This window comes from Poecilia latipinna, unplaced genomic scaffold (genome assembly GCF_001443285.1).
Source record: "Poecilia latipinna isolate Pla-1442-1.1 unplaced genomic scaffold, P_latipinna-1.0 Scaffold83, whole genome shotgun sequence".
Classification (NCBI taxonomy): domain Eukaryota; kingdom Metazoa; phylum Chordata; class Actinopteri; order Cyprinodontiformes; family Poeciliidae; genus Poecilia; species Poecilia latipinna.
Genome location: NW_015112699.1, coordinates 424899 through 446494, shown reverse-complemented (window position 1 = coordinate 446494; position 21596 = coordinate 424899). Strand labels below are relative to the sequence as shown.

The following is a 21596-nucleotide window of genomic DNA, read 5'->3' as shown; positions in this document are numbered from 1 at the left end:
GAAGATGCCAAGTCAGCTTTTAGGTAGAGGGGAAACAAGAAGGGCTTTAAATGAATTCACAAAACATGGAAAGTGCCAGAAGATTTGACACTACCCAAATAATCTGGAAACTTCAAACTGAACCTCACTCTGTCCACAATCTAACTTCTAAATTACTTTTGTCTGAAAATGATTTTGGACCACTGAGCCCCACTTCTGTTTCCTCCTCTAATGTCTTTGGCTTAGAGTGTGGGCCAAATTTGGACGTCTGCCTGGCAGCTCTTGAGCGTGTCACTAACCACAGCCCACACCTTGATAACCTCCAATCTCTAGAGTGGGTTTACAATCCCATCAAGACTGATTATCTTGGTTAGTTGTGCACATTCTTGCTCAATTTGTCTGAATACTACAGTCTTAAATACCCAGCGATTAATGGCTTACACTGCCTATGTTGGTGACAAAAAGGACACTGTAAAAGTTAAGTCTTCACCATGATCAGGCTGGTCATAATTTTCTGAACAGAAATTTAGGTTTTCAAGAACTAAACCACGATCAAAAATAAAACTTAAGCTCTCAAAAACATTAGGCAATCTAAAGTTTATCCTTTTGTAATTACTGAAATAACTTAATCTAATTCCAAGTCATTCTATGGATGTTTACAGCCTCTCCTGTGTAAGAGCTCACCTCTCAGGTAAGGTTTTATGCAGAATTTAAAGAAAAAAAAAGAATCCTCTTTCAATTTTAAGATAAACTATTAAAGTATAAACAGCTAAGTCTAGGTGTATGGTTGATTTGATTTAAATAAAACTAAACTTTATATTATAGTCTCTGCCAAAGCCAAAGGATATACAACGATCTGGTATTGACAATTTATCTTTATTTAGATCATAGTCACATTTTACAGTGACAAAATCAGGCATGTTGAAAGTCTAGTGAATCCCTCAGTTGTTTGAAGGTCTGTAAAGAGAGAAAAAAAAAAAGTTAATAAGAAAGCATATTATTAACTTAATACACAACATTAAGTGTAAACTCACTTGGCCCATTCAACATTGAGAATAAGATGATCGTATCCAAATCCTGACACGCCTGCGATGGCTCTGGCTGCATCCTCCCGCCGGTGGAAACTGATGAAAGCAAATCCCTGCAGGAAAGACAACATTAGATCAGAAAACCGGTGCTTGTCATTTCCGATCAGTCTATAAAAATCCCAATGCACAATGACAACGAACGGTAATCGACACAGCAGAGACGGAAAAACAGAGCGAGTGCCAACCTTGGACTGTCCGGTATTCTTGTCTTTCGCCAGATAAATTCTCGAGATGGAGCCAAATGGTCTGAAAAGCTCCTGCAGGTCGGTCTCACGGGTGTCCTCGGACAGGTTGGTCACACGGATCGTGGCGTTGTCATCAGCTGTAAGGGTCAATCAGATTAATATTTTGATGCTGTTCAAGAACTGAAATGCAGAAAGTCCTTGCGCCTTCACTCACACTCACCCCTGCGGTTAGGCTGCATGGACTCTCCTCTCCGCGTTCCTCCATCCCTCAGACTCGGGGGAACGTATTTTCCAGTCTTGGCTTGTGCAGGCTGCACAGGTTCTGGTTCAGCTGGTAAAACACACGAGCAAGCCGTTTTAACTCACAACCACTCTTAAATAATAATGATAATCTGAGTATTAAATAGTGAACAAATGGTACCAGAGCCAGGAGACTTCTCTTTGTCTCCAGTAGAAAGACCCAGCTGTTCAGCCAGCTCCTTCTGCATGGGACCCAGGGTGTCCTTGTATGGACAGCGGGTTGTCCAGTGGTCACCTTTACAAATACGACAGGACACAATCTTCTGTCCCTTAAGTTTGTTCATGGGATCTTCTTCCTGATCTTGAGCATTTAAGTCCTGCAAAAATGAGAGGAATTAGCAACTCGGGGCCAAGTTACGGATTCTGCACAACGTATGTTAGAGGCTATTACTCCATTTTTCTTCCTAATTTAATTAGCAAGGTGAGAATGTTTGAAGAGTTGTTTTCAAAGTCAAATGAAGGCAAGTTCAAATTACTAAAATATTTGATCTAATCCACTGTAAAGTGTTCTCTCATCCTTTTATGGATGCCTCAAGTTATTTTTCATTAGTAAGCTGTGAAAAACACTGGGTTCAATAAGTGCAGCGGATTCTCACATCTTTGCTGGATATGAAGGTCATGAAGACGTCGTCGCTGACTGTAGTGGTAGCAACATTAGGACCTGGTTGATCACGCTCAGAGTTGCCAAATTTCTTCCAGTTCTGCAATAAAAGAGTGAAAACATATTACATCATTTGGGATCATTCATCAGGTGATTGCACCTTAGATACAAACCTTCCTTCTGGCAACAGCTTTGGATGCTTTCCGTGTCTCGATCTTGAAAGTCCGCACAATCTAGACCAGAAACAAATCAACAACAAAAAAAAAAACATACTAAATATAATTTTATTAATAGAGTACTACTGTAACAAAATAATCCATATAAAATCATGGGTGTATTCCACTGTAAGTCTGCCTTAATGTGATCAAATAATTACCTTGGATTTTTTTCCGTCATCATCAATTTTATATTCAGTGACAGTTTTTATGTTTCCTTTAATGGTTTCCTTTGGAGATGGCAGAGTGCCTGTTGAAAAAGAAAAGATTCTTCAATAGTTATCTTCAACGCAAGATAACTATTGATTTAAAAATCCCTATGAATGAGACATGAGTGACATGTCGGACAATCATAAAGAAAACAAAATAATCACTAGTTTAAATTATTCGTGGTCAAACTGCCAAAAGGAAAGCTGAACTTCTCCATCTGTTGTCACGTCTCCTATTTTAGCTTTGTCAAAACGAATATGCTGACAAAAAAAGCTAAATATTAATCAATTTGCAGTGGCCTATGTCTATCATAACTGTCTCGTAAACGTAGCCTTCCGTGACATGCTGGAAAACACTGCCCGGGTCCCTATCATCATGTCCGCTTTCTAACTATCTGGTAGCAATTGATCCATGTCTGATAGTCATAAAAATGTCTAATAAATGTCGCTTTACAGCTATTTATCCCGATCAGTCAGTGGTTACATTTTAACTACCTTTTAATGTCCTACAGCCACGTGGAAGTGGAAGCCGCCTCGCCAGGCCTCACTCTCCTCCCGCGGACTGCGAACTACCGGAGCTGTGCTAGCGTTAGCTCCACAAGCTAAAATACTCCTTACCTTCATCTCCTTCCTCCTCGACCTGGTCGGCCCAGCTGGGCTTGGAGCTAGAAGACAGAGTTGGAAATTCAGTTTCATATTCGTAAAATACTGTAAAAACAGTCAGAAACAATTAAAACTAGTGAAACTTACTCGTCGTATTCAATCGACGGCATCCTCTTCGTTAGCCTAGCTTCAAGAGGATCGCCGCGAAGTTACAGCACACACTTCCCCCATTGAAACTTCGCAATAAAGGTCTAACGTGACGCCAATTCTTTCAAAATAAAAGTTTGTGGACAAAACTTTTGTTCCCTGTTCTAATAAAAGACAATGCAAACAAGCATCGTATCAGTATCAGCACTATGGATGTAGAAGGTTGATAATTTGGGCTTCTTTGGCAGACACATGTAGCTTTCCTTTGTAAGAAATTATCCTGATTCAGTGCAGTAAATCTATAATGGTTGAGGAAAATAAAGTAATTAAGATTTTGTATTTTAAGACCATGTTTTACCTTTATTTAACCAGGTAAAACCACATTGAGATTTAAATCTAATTTTCAAGAGGGACTTGGGCAAAAATCTGAATTTAACCAAGTTCTTATTAAGGGTTTTCTCGATTTTGCAGATTTTTCATTGAATCTTTGAAAAACATGCTCAATCAAAGTTAACTTAATATTTACCAAGGGGAACAATTATTTTTTTCACAAAGAGAATTTGGTTTGAAACATTTTTTTTTGTCTTTTACATGTAATAAAATGAGGAAAACTTTGAAAAACAGGAAAATCTTTATTACAAACAAATGTGATTAAATGTATTTAGCGCAGAGCTGTTACATTCAGGCGTTTTGCAAAGATACATGCAGCAAAGTTATGTTTAGTCTGAAACCAGGGTCTACTTCCTCATCCTTCTGTGTTGTCTTCTGAGCTCTTTCCACAGCATGCTACTCTAATACTGTCAAACACAGCCACGTAGAGTATCGGATGGATACACATGTTCAGCGTTGCCAGTCCCTTGGACACTTGGTACATTTTGTACACCGAACAGTTTCTGTTGTCGGGGTTATATATCCTCAAGTACAGATTATAGAGTTGGTAGACATGATAGGGCACAAAGGAAACAGCATAGAGGACAATCACTGATAAGACTAACAGGGCAACTTTGCGCTTTTCAAGTGTCGTTATGTTGACATTTTTCCACACAACCCGAAACACCACACAGTAAGAAGTAAAAGTTACTATGAAAGGAACAAGACAGCCAAACACAGCAAGGAACACCCTGTAGATTAAGTCAGATGTCTCGTCAGACGTTTGGTGACAGAAAGCCACACATAACGTGTTGTTATTGTAATTGTGTGTACAAAGAGAAGCAAACTTCAGCATAGGGCTGGAAATGACTCCAACAACAATCCATAAGACGACACTGATGACTTTGACATGAAAAGGTTCCACGTACAAGCGGGTGAAGAACGGGCACGCGATGCCCACGCAGCGGTTCACGCTTATTGTCATGACGAAGAAGATGCTCACATACAAGTTGCAGGTGAAAAGGAACCTCTCGATTTTACACACCGCCTCGCCGAACACCCAGTGTTTCCCCAGTGCGTAGTAGACAATCAGCAGAGGCAGGGAGAGGATGTAGAGCAGGTCACTGATGGCCAGGTTGCAGGAGAGGACAACACCGGAGTGCCAGTTGCGTTTTTCTCTGACGAGCAGCAGCCACAGGGCAAACGTGTTTCCCGCCAAGGCCACCACAAACTCGACCCCGTACATGGCAGGGAGCACGCCAATCTGGAACTTCTCACATTCAGAGAAGTTGACTGCCATCCTGTTTTCTCTAAAAAGTAAAAAACGGAGTAAGACATGAAGTCTATGCAGATTTCAATCAAAAAGTAAAAAAATAACTTCAGCTTACCAAAAAAGGCAGACATGCAAACTTCCTACAGCTGTAATTCAATATTTTGTTGATGAAAAGGCTGATGACAGGAATTGCTCCTCATTCATCCTCTGCTGATAAGTAAGTGATGAGCAGCTCAGAATAACACAAGAGTCACTTCCTTATGCTCCGACTTGCATTGTGCAAGATGCAGAAGGAAAACTGAGCTGTGACGACACCAGCACCATCCATTTGCCAATATTGCGATACAAAAGCCAAGTTTAAGTCAGAACTTTGTTGTTTAGAAAACTGAAGAGATGGCCGATTGCAAATCTGCAGATTCTGAGTGGGAATGCATAACAAGATGGAATAAAAATACTTATTTAAATTACAAAATAATAATAAAAGTGCACATTTAATCAATCAAAAATAATCTAAATCAGGAAGTAGTTTGTTAGAATAACTATTTGCAAGTGGAAAATATATGTCACCATGATTGGCTTGCTGAAGACCACTATGGCCTAAATAAAAGCCACAAAGAAATCTTTAAGGGTTGTGACTAATTCTCTGAGCAAAGCTGCATTTGAAAGTGGAGCCAATGACCGCAGCATTGAACAGAAAAAGATTTCCAATACATCTGATTACACACAAGCAGATATTCAGTTCTCAGAATGCCATCAGTACTGATCATAAAAAAAGGATGTAAACTCACTTCAAGGCTTGTTAGGGAAGTAGTTTGAATATTATTTTTAGAGTGTGGCTTGCCCACACACACAATGCCAGTGAAGTGTGATGTGCAAGAGTCATTTTCATCAGTTTAGATAATATTTAGATCTGAAGGTGTTAGAACATTATTTACAAATGATTATCAGAACGTTTTGGTTTCATGGTTTAGTGTTCTTTAGTCATAACATACATCTTAATCTAGATTTTAGTTTTTCTTTGCAGTGCAGTTCTTTGTTTAGATTCACAATTTTGTACTCTAATTTAGCTTCCATCGTTCAGATTACTTTACTTTCAGAGAAATTTACAAAATGGCATCAGATTATTGGTGACAGTAAATATTTAGCCGTCATTTTCCCATCCTTATACTTTACATTCACTTTTAATTGTGTTGAACGCTTAATTCTTTGTTCTTCAAATTTGATTCTCAACTGTGAGCCCTAATGTTGGGTTACAGCGAGAAGCTAAACAAATGTTCCCAATGAAGTTAATCTAAACCAAAAACACTTTTATATTAGAATACCTAACATTAATGAAATTTACAAGTCAATGAAAGGACAAGAACTTCAGAGCTGTATATTTTATCAAAAATTGTTTTATTTTTGTTCTGAAGTCGACAACTATAAAGCAATAAAGAACATTTCTGTAGGTTTTAGAATTTTACAATTCGTTCATTTGAAACTGTCCAACATTTCCTCAGACTGAAGCAGTAAGAGCAAATACATTCGCTGCCTTCTGCTGCCTTTGGAAGGTACTACATCCGAAGTCCAAATGAAGGGGGAAAAAAAAGCAAAGTTTCACCGCTTTCCCTTTGTCCGCGTGAAGCCTTGCTTTCCGCCTGCACCTTTCTTCTTGAGGCCAGGCTTACCTTTGTGACCTTTTGTCTGAAACTTTTTGTCCTTGTTTTTCTTTCCATCAAAGTTTTTGCGTGGAAATTTAGTTTCCCTCTCTCCAGATTTCTTAGAGCCAAATGCTTTTCCTGGAGGCCGCCTTTTGTTCCCAAATGTTTTCTCCTCATCTTTAGATTTCTTCCATCCTTTTCCGTGAGGAGCTTTTCCTGTTTTGTCTCTGTGGTGCCCCATTGCACCTTTTCTTTTTGGTGATTTGGAATCTGGTTGTTTTGAGGATTTACCAGGCGACAGCTTTCTCTTCTTGGCGCGGTCGTGAAATTTCTCTGGACGCCGCCTCTTCTTGGCCCCCGGAAACATATCTGCATTGTCGAGAAATACGTTTTAAGGATTTAAAGCAACACTAGTGCAACAAACGGTGCACGACTGTTTGACTTGAGTACTCACCTTCATCTGGTTCTTGCCCCACAGCCTGTCTGTAGTACTCCACATCATCATCGGATTCAACAGCAGCTGGCCGATCGTCCTGCATCCCTGGATCTTCCACCTCACTGTCCTCCTCAGCTTCAGCTTGTTTCTTCTTTATGCCTTCCAGACTCTTTTTCCTTACAAGATGAAAATATTTTACAGACTTCAAGCATTAGCAATAAAGAGAAAGAAAACTACTCAATAATTTTAGGTTCAAATTACTTGTTCTCTTCTCGTTTCTCATTCTTCGTCGCCACATTTTGCTCCTGTGTTTTCCTGCGTTCCTCCTTTTCCTTCATCTTCGCCTCCTTCCTCTTCAGGATCTCCCGTATTTCTTCCTCTGTCTTGGAAACTGATACAAAAAAAAAAAAAAAAAAACCCAGACTGAGAAACGGGTTTGTGCCAAATGTGCCTGAAGCTAATAAGGAGCTCAGGATGAATCAGTAAGCGTTTACTAGTAGAGATAAATCATAGAATTCATAATGCTATTGTCATCATGTTCATCTGGACATTTGAAGCAGAAACAAGCTGGGAGAAACCATTCACTCACTCATGGAGTGGTAAAGGATGTTCCCGTCTCCCATCCCTTCCTGGATCTTCACCAGCTGCAGCGTCATTCGAGGACCGATCTAAAAGGAGCAAAGTGAAACGGGTTCAGCTGATCCACATGGAGAGGAGGGGTTTGACGTACTCTAGTCGCTTCGTACGCACTTCGGTCAAACGGACAGCGCTCTGCTGGGACGGCATGTTGCCTCTTCCGGAGTACATCTGCGGCAGCTCCGTTATGTTGTGCTCGCCGTCCTGCTCGGCTTCGCTTTCAGACAAGTTTGCTCCCCTGAAGAGTTGTTAAAAGAAAGAGTTCAGGTAAATTTCTACTTTTGTAAAATGGAAGCAATCTGCTTTTTCCAGTGCCGCGAGAAGAAAACAGAGAATCTTACTTCACCAGCAGTTCAGTGATATCCTCAAACTTGCTCATATTGGGGAACTTTTCTTGCATTAGCTTCTTTATTCCTCGGCTCATCCCCACAGGGATGACTTTCAGGCTACTACAGGACGCAAACAACAACCACAAAAAAAAAACCCTCTTAATTTGTGACTGAAAAAAAAAAAACCCTCAATAAATAACAGAACTCTGTCTCAAAGTGTGAAGGCGCATCAGCGCGTTTACTTTTGACATGCATCATGAAAGTGTCAAGTCGTAATCTGTCATCATCTGAGCCCATCACTTCAAAACGCTGATATCAGATCAATACCTTTACATATCATTACTTACTAGTGTCGAAACTGAATTTCCTGGGATGCGGGGTCAAAACTGAACAGTACACACCTCTTGATGGTGTTGAGGTTTACCTAAGAGAGAGAGAGAAAGAAAAAAAAAGTTATACCCAAGGCTTAAACTTGTATTGTGCTGAAAACCCATTTCACAACAACAAATCAGAAAGCGTTTACTTTTGAGATCTTCACAGACACTCAGAAGACTATACTGTCATCACGTCGTTCACAACGTAAGGTGGATGATTTTTGTTTTACTAAACGCACCTTTTGGACGTTTATGGAGGGGAACATGTTCTGGAACATGGTGGCCATGAGTTTTACGTGCATGCCATCCACTCCAAAGTTGCTGAGGATGAGAAGTGGATGGTGGGTGAACTGCTGCTCGTGCATCCTGTGCTTCTTCAAAGATGAAACCACGTCTTTGATAAGGGAATACTGGAAAGGGAAAAATAAAATATAAAAGTACTGAATAAATGTTGATTTATAATTAAAAGGGGGCCATCAAATGGCTTTTGTAGATTGGGTTCGTCAGTGCGTTTACTTGAAAAACATCACTTTACAATCAAGTTTCTGTGCGTCATCATGTGAACCCGGAAAATTTGACGTGGATGCTACAAAACTTACCTTGAGGACCTTAAAATATAACATGGGGCCTTTGGGAAGTCGAGCGAGTCTCTGGAAGGAGAAAGAAAATTAAACTGATGGTGACGCAGTCTTGATGTGACAAAACTGTATGTAGATCCTGATCAGATTCAGGTCTCACCATGTTGATGCTGTCGGAAGTTTTGCCAAAGATAACGAAGTGGGTCACTCCCAGGGGTCCTGCTACCGACACAAAATCCTTAAGGAGATTTTTTTTCCGTACCTGGATTTTAAACAGAAGACAAAGGCACAAACATGAGTAGATGAGTGGGTTGTTAAAGCTTAAACTGGCTTTCAGAGGAAGACAGACCTTCAGAGAGACTGCGGTGTAAGGTTGCATGACTTTCCTCATGTCCTGGACGAGCTGACCCACGTTTTTTCCAACCTGACCCCGTTGAAACACGAAGGAGTGGGGCACAGACCTGTAGGCATCCTCAGCCACGTGGACAGCCTGGGCTCGAGATTTCTTCTGGTTTTTAGTCTGATGAAAAAGAAAACATGAACAGAGCTCATTACTACGGTTTAATATCCAAGACGCACGTTTCTTACACAACGCGAAATATGAACGTGATACAAATTTACAACCCAACACATATACATAAATGTCTCTCCACCAGAGCTAGATATCATAAAACAAGGCTTTTTACCAAAAACAAATCAATACGCACGCCTATATAAATGGTTATTAGCCATTAGCTCCCATGCTATGTCTGGCACTTACCTTTGATTTCCCCATGATTTAACTTGAAGCCGACTGAATGGTTTCACCACAAAAACTCGAAAAATGTTGCTAAAGTATATATAGGCTAACCATACTGGTTACATAAACTGCCTCAGCTAAATGTTTCAAATCACTAAAGTTGAAATAATCCGCTTTAAAGTGGTCTACGTTCTCTCCACATGGTGTTCTCGCTATGTGCAGCACACTAATATGTCCGTGCTTCACGTTCAAGCTTGCTAGTTCCGAGCTATAGATTATAGTTTGACCACAAGAGGGCAGAAGAAAAGCGCACAATGAAAGGTAGAAATCTTTTTGACCACTAGAGGACAGAAGACGTGCAAATCGTAAGGTCAAACTCATGTAGTTATTGTATTACAGAAAACAGAAATAAATGCATGAGTTTAATGAGTAAGTAAGAAAATTGAATTATCTATAAGTCCATCTTACTATATTTTAAGCAGAGAAAACCTCTTGTGTGCTTTAAAATTGCTGAACAAAATAAAGTACATACATCAACACTTGTGAAACCAGATGCTTTACATCTCTGTCGATCAGAAACAGATACACACGAATAAGATGCATTTTTGGGAGTTGCGCTTACTAACATTCACAACTGCCCTCATATGTGGAGGAACCAAAATAGGTCTATGTCAAATGTTACTTTACAACAGCCCACGCAATATTAAACAAAGTCATTCACAGGTTACATTATATGAAATAGATATCAAGCCCTAAAAACCAGATTCTTTCCTCACAATTTGGACAGAGGCAATGCATGTGTGATTTGTGTCTTGTTTTGATTATTCTTGCCCATTTCCTACAATAGCAAGAAAGGTGTAAACATATGATTTAAGGTTTAAAATGTACGTATTATTCGCAGCAACAAAAACTCTACACAAACACAAACAAAGATTTAAGCAAAAATGCCTAACTGAATGTTTATTTTTTAATAAAACCAGCCTTCATTGAAGATGGGCAACATCTGTGAAGTGAGTTGTGGGTATGACTCGAAGCTACAGCTTCAGCACAATGCCTTAGTGCTCTTGTATGTCGTAATAGTGAGTTCATGGCAGGCAGGATAGCAGATGATGACAGAGGGAGGAGACATTCAGATTCCTGCTCTGAGTACAAAGCTGAGCCTGGAGGAAGGCGGTGGCACTGGGATACTTTGTAATTACATATCTCTTTCTTTAGAGATCCTAACACAGGAGGAACTCAACCGACCAAGAGCAAATGTGGCTTCTGAGAAACCTGACTGCTGATTTGATCCAAACCTAAACACTTTCAGATTTGATTTTATTCATTCAAAGTGTGCAACTTTTAAACTTTTAAAAAAATTTGACATTACTTTGGGCTGCTGCTGCTGCTGCTGCAGAAAAGGACATTTGTTGTACATTTCATTTGCAAAGGTAAGTTATTAAAATGTCCAACCTTGTTCAGAAGAATGTTTAAACCTTGCCTATATATATATATAATTAAGGTTAAACGGAGCAAAAGAGCAACAACAGTTGTCTCAACATCAAATAAAACATTGCTATGGATATTTGTCATTGAGACGCTTGTGTAATTCAAGATCATGTATCAGTGGTTTCCTGTTCGCTTTGCTCATGATTTTGTCAGGTTATCTGCGCTGTTGATCCAGAGATGGATGGATGTTGGTTTTGTCTGGTTTGTGTTGGCTGTCATCCTCTTTGTTGTTGATATGCCAAATCAAACAAATGGTATGTCAGGGAAGCCACTAATTCTGCAGCATAAAATGTAAAATACAAAACCAGAGCTTGATAATTCAAACCAGGTTTATTTCTAGTCAAATTGCCCTTATCAAAATACACCCCTGATGGGACACCAAAGAGAATTGGATTTTGGGGCCATCAGTCACCGCAACTTGATCAATGTTGCCTTTATAACATCAGTGTTTAAACATTTCTGCCTGTCTAATGTAACCATTATCGCCCTTTACAGATTTAAAGTTTTACTGCCCATGCTACTATTTACATTCTTTTCATTCATGTTTTGTGTTGCTTTAACAGATTCGTTTTACATCACATATAAACTGATTGGTGCTTAAGATGAAATATAAAAGTGTAAATATATTCAAATGACATTTTGTCAGTTCTTAGAGAAATGATTTTGTTGAGTCTGGAGCTCATAAGTTTATATACTGTCTTAACAGAGGATGACAATAAGCTAGCATAACACAACTTGATCTCCATCTTGTCCTCTCAGAAGTTGATGTCAGATGACCTCTGGGAAAGTCAAACATTTTTCCTAATGTAGGCATAAATCGTTTCTTTACTTCTCTGGTTTGGGTGATTGCATTAAGGGGAAAGGAAGAACCTTAATCCTTATAGCAACAAAACAGTAAACTCTGAAAAAACACACACTATACCCATTTATAATAAACATTTTAAAAATGAAGGATCACAGTTTTTGTTTTCTTTAAAACAAAAACTTTTGAAGGCCTTTTGTTGGTTTGCAAACGCTTATTTTGCCTTGCATGTCCTCAAGAAACTTATCTCCTTATGCACACTGTCAAAGATGGCCGGTTCTTTGGGATATATTCTCATCATCATTCTTCCTCTTTCACCATCAGGTTGTCCTCAAATATTCGACTGATTAATGGATAGCACACTGGCAACATCTCTCAAACTTTTCTTCATCCTTTGCGTGACTACTCATAAAGCTGGAGCGTCCTCGGGTCTGAAAGCAGGTCGTTGCTCCTACACCTTCATTGTTCCACAGCAAAAAATCACAGGAGCTCTGTGTTTGAACACGCACTCTTCAATGCCCAACCAATCAGAGGTAGCCGCTCTGCAGTTGGCACTCAGACGACAGCAGAAGCAACTGGAGAAGCTCCAGAGTCAAATGGAGCATGAAGGGTCTCTTGCCGCAGAGGTGAGAGCCTTGCGCAAAGAGAGCAGCGGCATGAATTCCCGAATTGCCCAACTTTACGCCCAGCTGCTGCATGAAGTCATCCATAAGAAGGACCAGGCTTTGGAGCACCAGAGGTTGGAGAGCCTCCTCCTGAATGCGACGACACATGTGAGCCAAGAGTTGCGTAGAATGCAACATCTTACAATTGGTTGAGATACCGAGCTCATCTTCATGTTTTTCTGCTTGTGGCGGGGAACTACAGGCTTTGCAGGTGTCCAGTAGCTACAGGGAACTGGAGAAGAAATATGGAGCACTCACCTCCATGATGAGCTCCCAGAACCAGGTTATCACCAAACTGGAGAAACAGTGCCAGTGCAGGGACTCCAGTCAGCCCTCGGGGGGAAAAAGCATTCTGTTTTTTTTTTTTTTTTTTTTTTTTTTTTACATTTAACATGTAACTGTCTGAAGGTCAACAAATAAGCAGGCGTTATTTTATGTTGGTCTGGACAGGCGATGACTGAACCCCCCAAAAATCGTAGTAATGAGCACCGCAACTACAGCGTCAAGGCCACCATCCTGACAAATGACGTTCAGAGGGACCAGAGCGCTCCTTTACACCAACTACAAGCAGAAACAGTCGGAGATCAGTCCTTCTCTACTATCAGTCCTCCTACTGAACTGCCTCTCGTTGGGTTCCCTCTCACTAAATCCCCAGGTACAACAACGTAGAGCATCTGATTGAACTCCAAACTTTGTGCATAAACAGGTCTTACTTCTGTCATAGTTATTTATTTTCTCAGATAAGAAGCAGAAGCTCAGGGAGTCAGTGACCTGCTGATAGAGGTCTTATCTTCTTGGGAAAACCTAAACAGTGTCAAACACACCAAGCGCGTGTCAGATCACGGCCTCTATAATGAACACACATTTGTTCCGCAGTATTTGCTGGTGCTTTATATTACACATCTAGCGGACAATTGTACAAACTATTTCAAGATTGAGCAGAGAGCAAGTGACCACGGCTCTTTTTTGTCCCTAAGTGTGATTAAAGTTTTTTTTTTTTTTTTTGCTGCATTTAGCTCATGTGAAAATGCTCTTTATGGTAGCGCTTTAGAATTTCACTATGTGGGAGTTGTTCTTCTGTGTATGCATTTTGTCCATGCAGATTCCTATGTTCACCTTATCAAATTCCCCACGTCCAAGAAGATAAGTGGGAGCTGCAGAGTGTTTTGCTCTACCAACCCCAAGCCTGGATTTTAGTCCACAGCTCAAAAACCAGCACAACTAGAGCACAATTATAAGCAACTAAAACGTCTACAAATTATTAAATAAATATTTAGAGATATGCCATTGACAATGGCCCATTGTCAATTGAAAGAAAAAAAGGAAGATATGTTAATTTTTATTTTTTTGAACAAAATTGTGATTTTAGTACAGTTTTTAGCTTTTCTTGACACCAGCAGGGATGTAGTAAAGAACAGCAAACCGGTTCAAATCCTGATGGTATGGGTTTAGGAACATCAGGTTTATTTTTCTCTCTTCTTGTAATCATGCATACAGAAGCAAGATGGAGGATGCTAATGCTGGTTAGCCCTTTTCATACATTTCCAAGTGACTGGTTCTTTCTGTTGTTGATGTTTTTTCCCCTCCCTTTTTCTCCAATTTCTAAGGTTCTCCTACCTGAAGCTTTCCAGCAGTGCTAATTATCTGTGGGTTCTTTAGCTTGCGTTTTCTTCCTGGCAGTTTGCTCTAGTGTCACACATTGTCATTTTCTGTGACAGCTTGTTTAAATTCACTAAGGAAAAAAGTGCTAAAACTGGCACCCTGCTTCTTGTGAAGAAATGTGTTAATATGATATATATAAAAAAAACATCCTTAAGACAAGTACAAATGGTGATATAAAAATATGAACAGCAAAAATGACAGAGCAGTTGCAGGCGAGGGTGTGAACAGTGTTCACCCAAAACAGTGAAAAGTGTTCACCCAAAACTAATATTCAAAATGAAACCTAGTGCAACCAGTTCACTAATTAGTAAGGAAAAATAACATGTGTGTAATTTAATTTCAAGATCAAAACAGTTATCTTGTAAAGCTCTCATAGGTACTTGTATACAGTTCAGAAAACCATGTATTATTTTCCCTTTATTTCTCAATCACACCATTTTCTGTTGGCCAGTCACACGACATCGCAATAAAACACATGATGAATTATTGTGCAAGGTATTGTAACAGTATTACATTGGTTGCATACAGTACATCTTTTTTGTTTAGGGCCATGGCGGGACTGCCAGCATGTTCTGGATTCAGGCGAGACCACCAGTGGGATTTACCTGATTCATCTTCAGAGTGCCAACCGACTCTTTCAGGCCTGGTGTGAGCAGAGTCAGGCTCAGGGTGGGTGGACTGTCATCCAGAGGAGACAGGATGGGTCAGTCAACTTCTTCAGGACTTGGGAGCAGTATAAGGTAACACCAAACAACTTTGAACCACATAGATAGATAGATAAAACAGAGACAGACAGTCAGACATACCGATCAATTGACTGACAGACAGATGTATTAGAAGTGAGTCATTCAGGAGGTGTATTAGATTACTTACTTAAGTAAAAGTCATAGAAATTGAGCCTAATTTTCTTTTGCACGGCATTGTTACAGCAAGGCTTTGGAAACCTAAACGGTGAGTACTGGCTTGGCCTGGAACACCTCTACTGGCTGACCCAGCAGGCCAAGTACAAACTCCGGGTGGTCTTAGAAGACTGGCAGGCCCGGCAGGTGTCTGCTGAATATGACAGCTTCCACCTGGAACCGGAGAACGACTGGTACCGCCTGCGCTTGGGACAATACCACGGCAATGCAGGGGACTCCCTGTCATGGCACAACAACAAGGCCTTCACCACTCTGGATCGCGACAAGGACAGCTATCCAGGTCTGTCGCCATCTTGTCTCTGCCCAGCAGTTTTCTGAAATGATTTGACTTTTTGTGTCAATAACTGTGTTTCGTGCATCATCAGGTAACTGCGCTCATTACCAGAAAGGAGGCTGGTGGTATCACATGTGCGCGCACTCCAATCTGAACGGCATGTGGTATCGGGGTGGACACTATCGAAGCCGCTACCAAGATGGTGTCTACTGGGCTGAGTTCCATGGAGGGTCCTACTCCCTGAAGAAAGTTTCCATGATGATCAAACCCACCTAAGCTGCATTACTGCGGGAACTCACAAGGGATAACACTGACAAGGATAAAGAAGATGAAGAAAAAGTTAAACATTATGAATAAAATGCATAGTTACAGAAATGTTTTAACACAAATGCCTTAGCTGACATAAATCGTTGAGTTACGAATCATGGCTGTGACTCAGACGTTTCCTTCTCCCTCTGCTCAGATATATCTGACTCAAGTTATTGAAAGCGGCTGCACTCAAAGCAAAAACGCTTTTCCCCACATTGCTGCTTGTGGACTTAGACAATTTTCTCTGACGCCCTGATCCCTCTGTGGTTGTTTGACATTTTTGGTGTTATTGCCTCCGCTCTGCACAGAGGTTTGGTTGGTTCAATGATGCAGCTACAGAATATAGGATATTTTTTAGATCTTTTTACGCATTAGATCACTCTTCCTCTGTCTCTTTTTAAAACTGCTGCTTCTCTCTTGGTCAGTCTTAATAATTGCATTGTGCCCTACATGCCCTTCTCTCTGTAGTCATCACTGGTTTTACTGTTACATGGAGACAGTTTGTTGATTTCATGCCACGTCACCAGATTTCTTATTTCTGTTGGCTACCATTAGTGGTCAGTGATTCACTCCAGTTTTATCAATACGATTCTGTGTGATATTATTCAGTATGTACCAATACAGTCATTGGATTAGCATTTAGACAACAGATATGGAAACCTTAAAGCAAAGAAAGATTTACATCTTGGCAATAGCATTAGTCTCTTAAAATAAGCTATAAGGCTTTGACTGGCCAGCTTGTTCAGCCATTTTCAAGAGAAGGCACTATTGATCAAAACCTATATTGTACTTGTATCTTAAAAATGAACACAATAAAAATGCTTTGATGTCCACTCAAAGGTTGAGAACTCTAAAAACTTATTTTACAAATTACGTCTACATCTTCTCTATAGAATTTTGTGACCTCATTTATCACAGTTTCATCAAACAAATCATCACCAGAAGCTGCACTAAAGGGCGGAGAGAAAAAAAAGAACGGTTGCACCAGCCTTTCCTGTTTCCTGTGCAAGAGGGTGGATTATTTACCCGGTAGCGTGCTTTCTTTTTCCTATAGTAGCTGTTCAACTGTCGGCACGTGCTGAGGCCAGTTTTTGGCCGGGATTTAACTCATCCAGCTACAAAACCCATCATTCTTTGGATCCTCCCTAAACACTATTCACCTCCTTCATGAGCTCCCATCCACCTGTGAGTCAGTCCGGCATGCTGCCTCTCGTGATGTTGGGCCTCCTCCTGCTCTCATTGTTATCTTGTGGTGAGTGGAAACAGTGCATTGAGGCTGTGTGATTGCTTCGTACTATTTTAAAGTTTTGTTTATTACTAGGACGTGATGTCGAAGTAGATTTTTTTGTTTTGTTTTTGTTATTATATTTTTTTTTGTTTCAGTTACTATTTGAGGCAACTGACTACTATGCAGAAATGGAACATTCTGTTAAAGACAATTAAACTTAAAGAAATAATTTCTTGCAACTTTGGTATTAGATAACTGATGGTTGTGAGAATTAAGTTTTACAAAGTTAATGTCTTTCACTTCTCTGTACTATAAGTGTGAAATAATGTGATTCTAATGGGAGGGGTAGGTGTTAAAACACTCATATGTCACCTAAAAGCTTAACATATGGCTTGGGCTTTCTGCAGAATTGGGGTGTGGTGATAAAGTATATTTATTTTGACTGCACAAGAACATTTATTTACAGTTTATAGCTCCATAAATGCATGTTGTACTCACATCAGACTGCTTTTTGAAGGCTTGAGCTTTCATAGATAAAAAAGAAATGATCAGTTAATTCGCCTTTCCTGTGTTAACTGAACTTAAGGAGGTATTTCCTATATTCGGCCTGTTAAGGTCATACAACGGTGAATTAGACAGTTTAAGAACAATCACTCGTTTATTGTAGCCTGCAAAATTTATTTGAGAATTATTTATTTTGTCTGTCTGTATCGTTTAAACCAAAATGAATATCAGAATTTGCACCTTTTCTGTCAACTTTAGAAAAGGTTGCATAAAAGATGCAGCATAACCAGTACCACCAGAAGGCAGCAAATACTACCTCATATAATTATTTCCGTATCAACAGGGGCTGACCTCACCTGCCCCCCGACGACTATCCTGACCTTGGATGCTCCTGTGATCATAGAAAATGGAACACAACTTTATGCAAGCTGCAACACCACAGAAGCAGATTTCGAGGAGTTGAGCCTATGTCTTGGGAACGTATGCTGTGAAAATACGCAAAAGGATGGCGTTGTCTACTGTGTTGCAAAAGTGTCAGACTTTGAAATGAGGGCAGAGTGCAAAATGAAGCTAAATGACACCTATGAATGCAGTGAAGGCCGTGAAATCACAGTGTACAGTAAGTTTCTTTTCAATTAGAGACAAAAGCCTTGCAGAGAGATGTCTAACTATGAACACTAACATAATTTTATTATTATTATTTTTATTATTATTATTTTATAGAGAACCCAAAGGTTATGCTCTCTGTGAGGAACGGAAATGCAACGCAGGCAGACTACGAACTGCACTGTGACGTCTTTGATGTTGCCCCTGCTCAAAACATCTCTGTCACGTGGTACCGAAATAATAAAACCTTTGAGTCCTTTATGAATTCGACTGAAGAGCCAGAAAAAACTTCTTACGTACTGGGTGTCAACATCAGCAGGGAAGAGAAATTTGCTGAGTTTAGATGTGAAGTTCAACTGAAATTTGAGGAACTAAAACCACAACATCCTGTTATTTCTACAACACATCATCTCTCAGCACGCTGTGAGTAAAAATGTTGCCTGACAATAATGTTATATTTTTAACATGTATGGTTCCAAAAACACGTTATTAGAATTTCAACCAACATAAATTTTCACTTGGCTTTTTTTTTTTTTTTTTTTTTAGATGCTCCTGAGCTCAGGACAAATTCTTCTAGCAAGACCATCACTGTGGCCATGGGTGGCAATGCAACCTTGCTCTGTGACATAGAGGGGAACCCGCCTCCTGTGTATCAGTGGACCGTTGATGAACAGCCTATGTTGGAAACCACAAACAGGCTTCACATTACCCAGGTCAACAGAAGTTCAATTTACAGATGCACAGCTACCAATATTCTGGGAAATACAGCTATGCGTATTGTTGTTGACGTGGAAGAAAATGACACAACAACAGACCCTCCAGCCATGCCAACACCCGAGGAGCCTGAAAGTATGCTTTCATACTAATATTATATGTCGTCTTAATATGTCTTATTGTGCACCAAATCAAAGTTATGGTTAAAAATTTTTGCTTTTCAATGACAGATTGCGGCTTAACTGTGACGCCCGCCGAAGTTTATGTGAAATATGGAGATTCAGCTTCGATTAATTGCAGCACAACCATCAAAGATGCTGCTATAATGAGCTGGGAGTTTGCAGTTGGCGAGACTTCTGGTGCATCTCCTCCTCATGTCACCTGGATGATTGAGAAACTAGAAGATTTCACCGTGGAACCTTTCTGCTTTGTCACTCTGGATACAAATGAACAGTGCAAAATGAAACCAAACATCACTCTTTATAGTGAGTACTCAACCACGCCTTTTGCTTTTCACTGTTTTAACCTGGAAACTCTTTCATTCAGTGGTGGAAATATTATAAAATGTGCTGTTTTATTTATTTATTTTATAGAGCTTCCAGATTCTGTGGTGGTCTCTGCAGTGGGTAATCGTCCAATGAAAGAAGGCGAAGAGCATCAGCTGCAGTGCCACATTTACAATGTGGCCCCTGCAAAAAAGCTCTCGGTGAAGTGGTATAAAGACGATGAAACTGTCCTCACTGATGACCTACAAAGCTCTGACGTGACGCCACTCCCAAAATGCCTTAACGACTCCACCGTGAGACTGTGCAATGTATCATCTATCTATACCTTCACTGTCAAGAAAAGTGACAATGGATCACCTTTCAGATGCGAGGCTGAGTTTCAGTTTGGTCCTGGGGGGCCACTGGTGCCCCCCTCCATGGCCTCAGAACCTTACACTGCTGTTGTACACTGTAGGTTCTTCATCGCATTATATTTAGTGTTTCTATACCTACCAAGTCATGTTTAAATAACTGAATCCTTTTATTTTCTGCAGATAAGCCGACCATCAAAAATTGCCCTAGTTATGCTGGTGTGGAAAATAGCTTCCGCCTGAATGATTTGCCATGTGAAACTGATGGGAACCCTCCACCTGCTATTGAGTGGTATTACAATGGTACACTGATTGACTCATTCAAGCTCCTTACCAGGGCTGAATCTGGGATCTACACCGCTACAGCGCATAACTCAATGGGACAGGTTAACATTGATGTTCACATCACAGTTGAATGTGGGTCTACAACATTGAACTTTTACATTTTATTACAAGAAAGCCAAAAAAAAAAAAAAACTGTTGATTATTCTGAATAATATTTTGATGTTTCTTTACAGATGCCCCTAGGTTTTCCTGTCAGATGCTGTATGAGGTTGAAGTAAAAGACATGCTGAAACCTTTGTGTAAACCAGAAGGTTTACCTCTCCCTACCATAACTTGGTTTAAAAACGGAAAAGAGCACTTTTCACAGCACTGGGAAAAACACGAGAGTGGAAACTATTCAGTGAAAGCATCCAACAAACATGGAACAGCTGAGCACACGTTTTATCTGGACATTTTATGTAAGTCAAAACTTTACAGCTGCACTCTCTTTACTTTATGCCCGCTGTGGCTGCAAACAACTTAAACATGATTTCAGAAGTCTTTCATTTTTCTCTCCATTCAATAGACCCCCCAGAGTTCACACAGCCAGATACAACCACAGGAGTTGTTGTAGACGGAAATGTGTCTTTAGTTTGGGAAGCTGACGGGAACCCCAAGCCCGAGATCCAGTGTAACGACTCGTTAGCAGAGAATGTACGGGCGTCCACTGTGGGGCGCCAGAGGATCATTACCGTCACAAGAGCCACGTCTACTAATGCAGGCCGTTACATCTGTGTTGCCACGAATAAACTTGGGAAAGTGACAAGAGCAACCACTCTGGTGTTGCAAGGTATTATTCTGTGCAGGAAAAAATTTTGGAGTATTTCTAATGTCACAAAGGATGAAAAAAATACACAAAGAGACGCAAGCTATTGTTTCAACTTTTTTATTTTTCTTCTTTTGCAGATAAATCCACTGACCTCCTCCAGTATTGGTGGGTTTTACTACTAGCCCTGACAGCCGTTGTAGTTTTGGTATTTGTTTTTATACTAAAGGGCCGCAAAAAACATGGACGATATAATTTCCCATTGCAAGTCAGATACACTGCAGAGAATGGGACGACATAAGCGAATGGCGGAAGCTTGAAATGAAGACAATTAAGCAGCCTGTAAATAAACGTTATTACTGTTAAAAACAACGATGTGTTAAGTGATGTATGCCTCAAAGATATGTTCGCCAAGAAATTGATCTCCCAAATTTACGTGCTTCTTATGTTATTCTGTTGTATTTCAGCTTTTAAATAGACTTTTAACTCTTTCATTTCACTGCATTTGTATTTTTTCCCCTGTCATTGTTGGTTTTTGAATATGTTAAAATATGAGACTTTTATCAGAGTACATCTTTCAAAATACTGGATTAAAAAAATTGAGTAATTTATGCTACTTGTTTTAACTTGAAACACTGTATCTCTTTCTGAACTGTTCTGTCTGACTTTAACTACTGGCTATTAAAAAGAAACTTTCAGCATGCTGATATCTGCTGGGAGAAGAGGCTGAAGGAAATAGAAATGTAACACTATCCAAGCCCTCAGGAAGTAACGCAG

General features: G+C 40.0%; 4 protein-coding genes across 4 annotated transcripts; 2 read left to right on the top strand and 2 right to left on the bottom strand.

Annotated features, from left to right (window-relative positions):
• Window positions 1–836: 836 nt before the first annotated feature.
• Window positions 837–3431, bottom strand: eif3g (eukaryotic translation initiation factor 3, subunit G). Its single transcript, XM_015020723.1, has 10 exons — window positions 3328–3431; window positions 3196–3242; window positions 2530–2618; window positions 2327–2386; window positions 2149–2253; window positions 1674–1869; window positions 1473–1583; window positions 1253–1389; window positions 1014–1120; window positions 837–936 (listed from the first exon to the last, which is right to left on the bottom strand). Exons 1-10 carry the CDS (start codon window positions 3348–3350, stop codon window positions 921–923), a joined length of 891 nt encoding a protein of 296 aa, XP_014876209.1. The 5' UTR covers window positions 3351–3431; the 3' UTR covers window positions 837–920.
• A 508-nt stretch (window positions 3432–3939) lies between these two features.
• LOC106938334 (suppressor of SWI4 1 homolog) lies at window positions 3940–9960 on the bottom strand. Its single transcript, XM_015020324.1, has 13 exons — window positions 9723–9960; window positions 9312–9482; window positions 9123–9224; window positions 8984–9034; window positions 8624–8794; window positions 8358–8434; window positions 8023–8130; window positions 7796–7919; window positions 7635–7713; window positions 7307–7436; window positions 7064–7221; window positions 6570–6978; window positions 3940–5006 (listed from the first exon to the last, which is right to left on the bottom strand). Exons 1-13 carry the CDS (start codon window positions 9735–9737, stop codon window positions 4073–4075), a joined length of 2529 nt encoding a protein of 842 aa, XP_014875810.1. The 5' UTR covers window positions 9738–9960; the 3' UTR covers window positions 3940–4072.
• A 924-nt stretch (window positions 9961–10884) lies between these two features.
• On the top strand, window positions 10885–16640 carry angptl6 (angiopoietin-like 6). The gene is made up of 7 exons (XM_015020713.1): window positions 10885–11131; window positions 12316–12764; window positions 12859–12992; window positions 13103–13311; window positions 14865–15058; window positions 15248–15518; window positions 15604–16640. Exons 2-7 carry the CDS (start codon window positions 12342–12344, stop codon window positions 15786–15788), a joined length of 1416 nt encoding a protein of 471 aa, XP_014876199.1. The 5' UTR covers window positions 10885–11131; window positions 12316–12341; the 3' UTR covers window positions 15789–16640.
• A 65-nt stretch (window positions 16641–16705) lies between these two features.
• Window positions 16706–21529, top strand: LOC106938572 (hemicentin-1). The gene is made up of 10 exons (XM_015020666.1): window positions 16706–17073; window positions 17897–18172; window positions 18277–18582; window positions 18706–19008; window positions 19104–19358; window positions 19467–19829; window positions 19913–20146; window positions 20248–20472; window positions 20580–20843; window positions 20960–21529. The coding sequence occupies exons 1-10, from the start codon at window positions 16989–16991 to the stop codon at window positions 21118–21120; spliced, it is 2472 nt and encodes an 823-aa protein (XP_014876152.1). The 5' UTR covers window positions 16706–16988; the 3' UTR covers window positions 21121–21529.
• The last annotated feature ends 67 nt before the right edge of the window (window positions 21530–21596 follow it).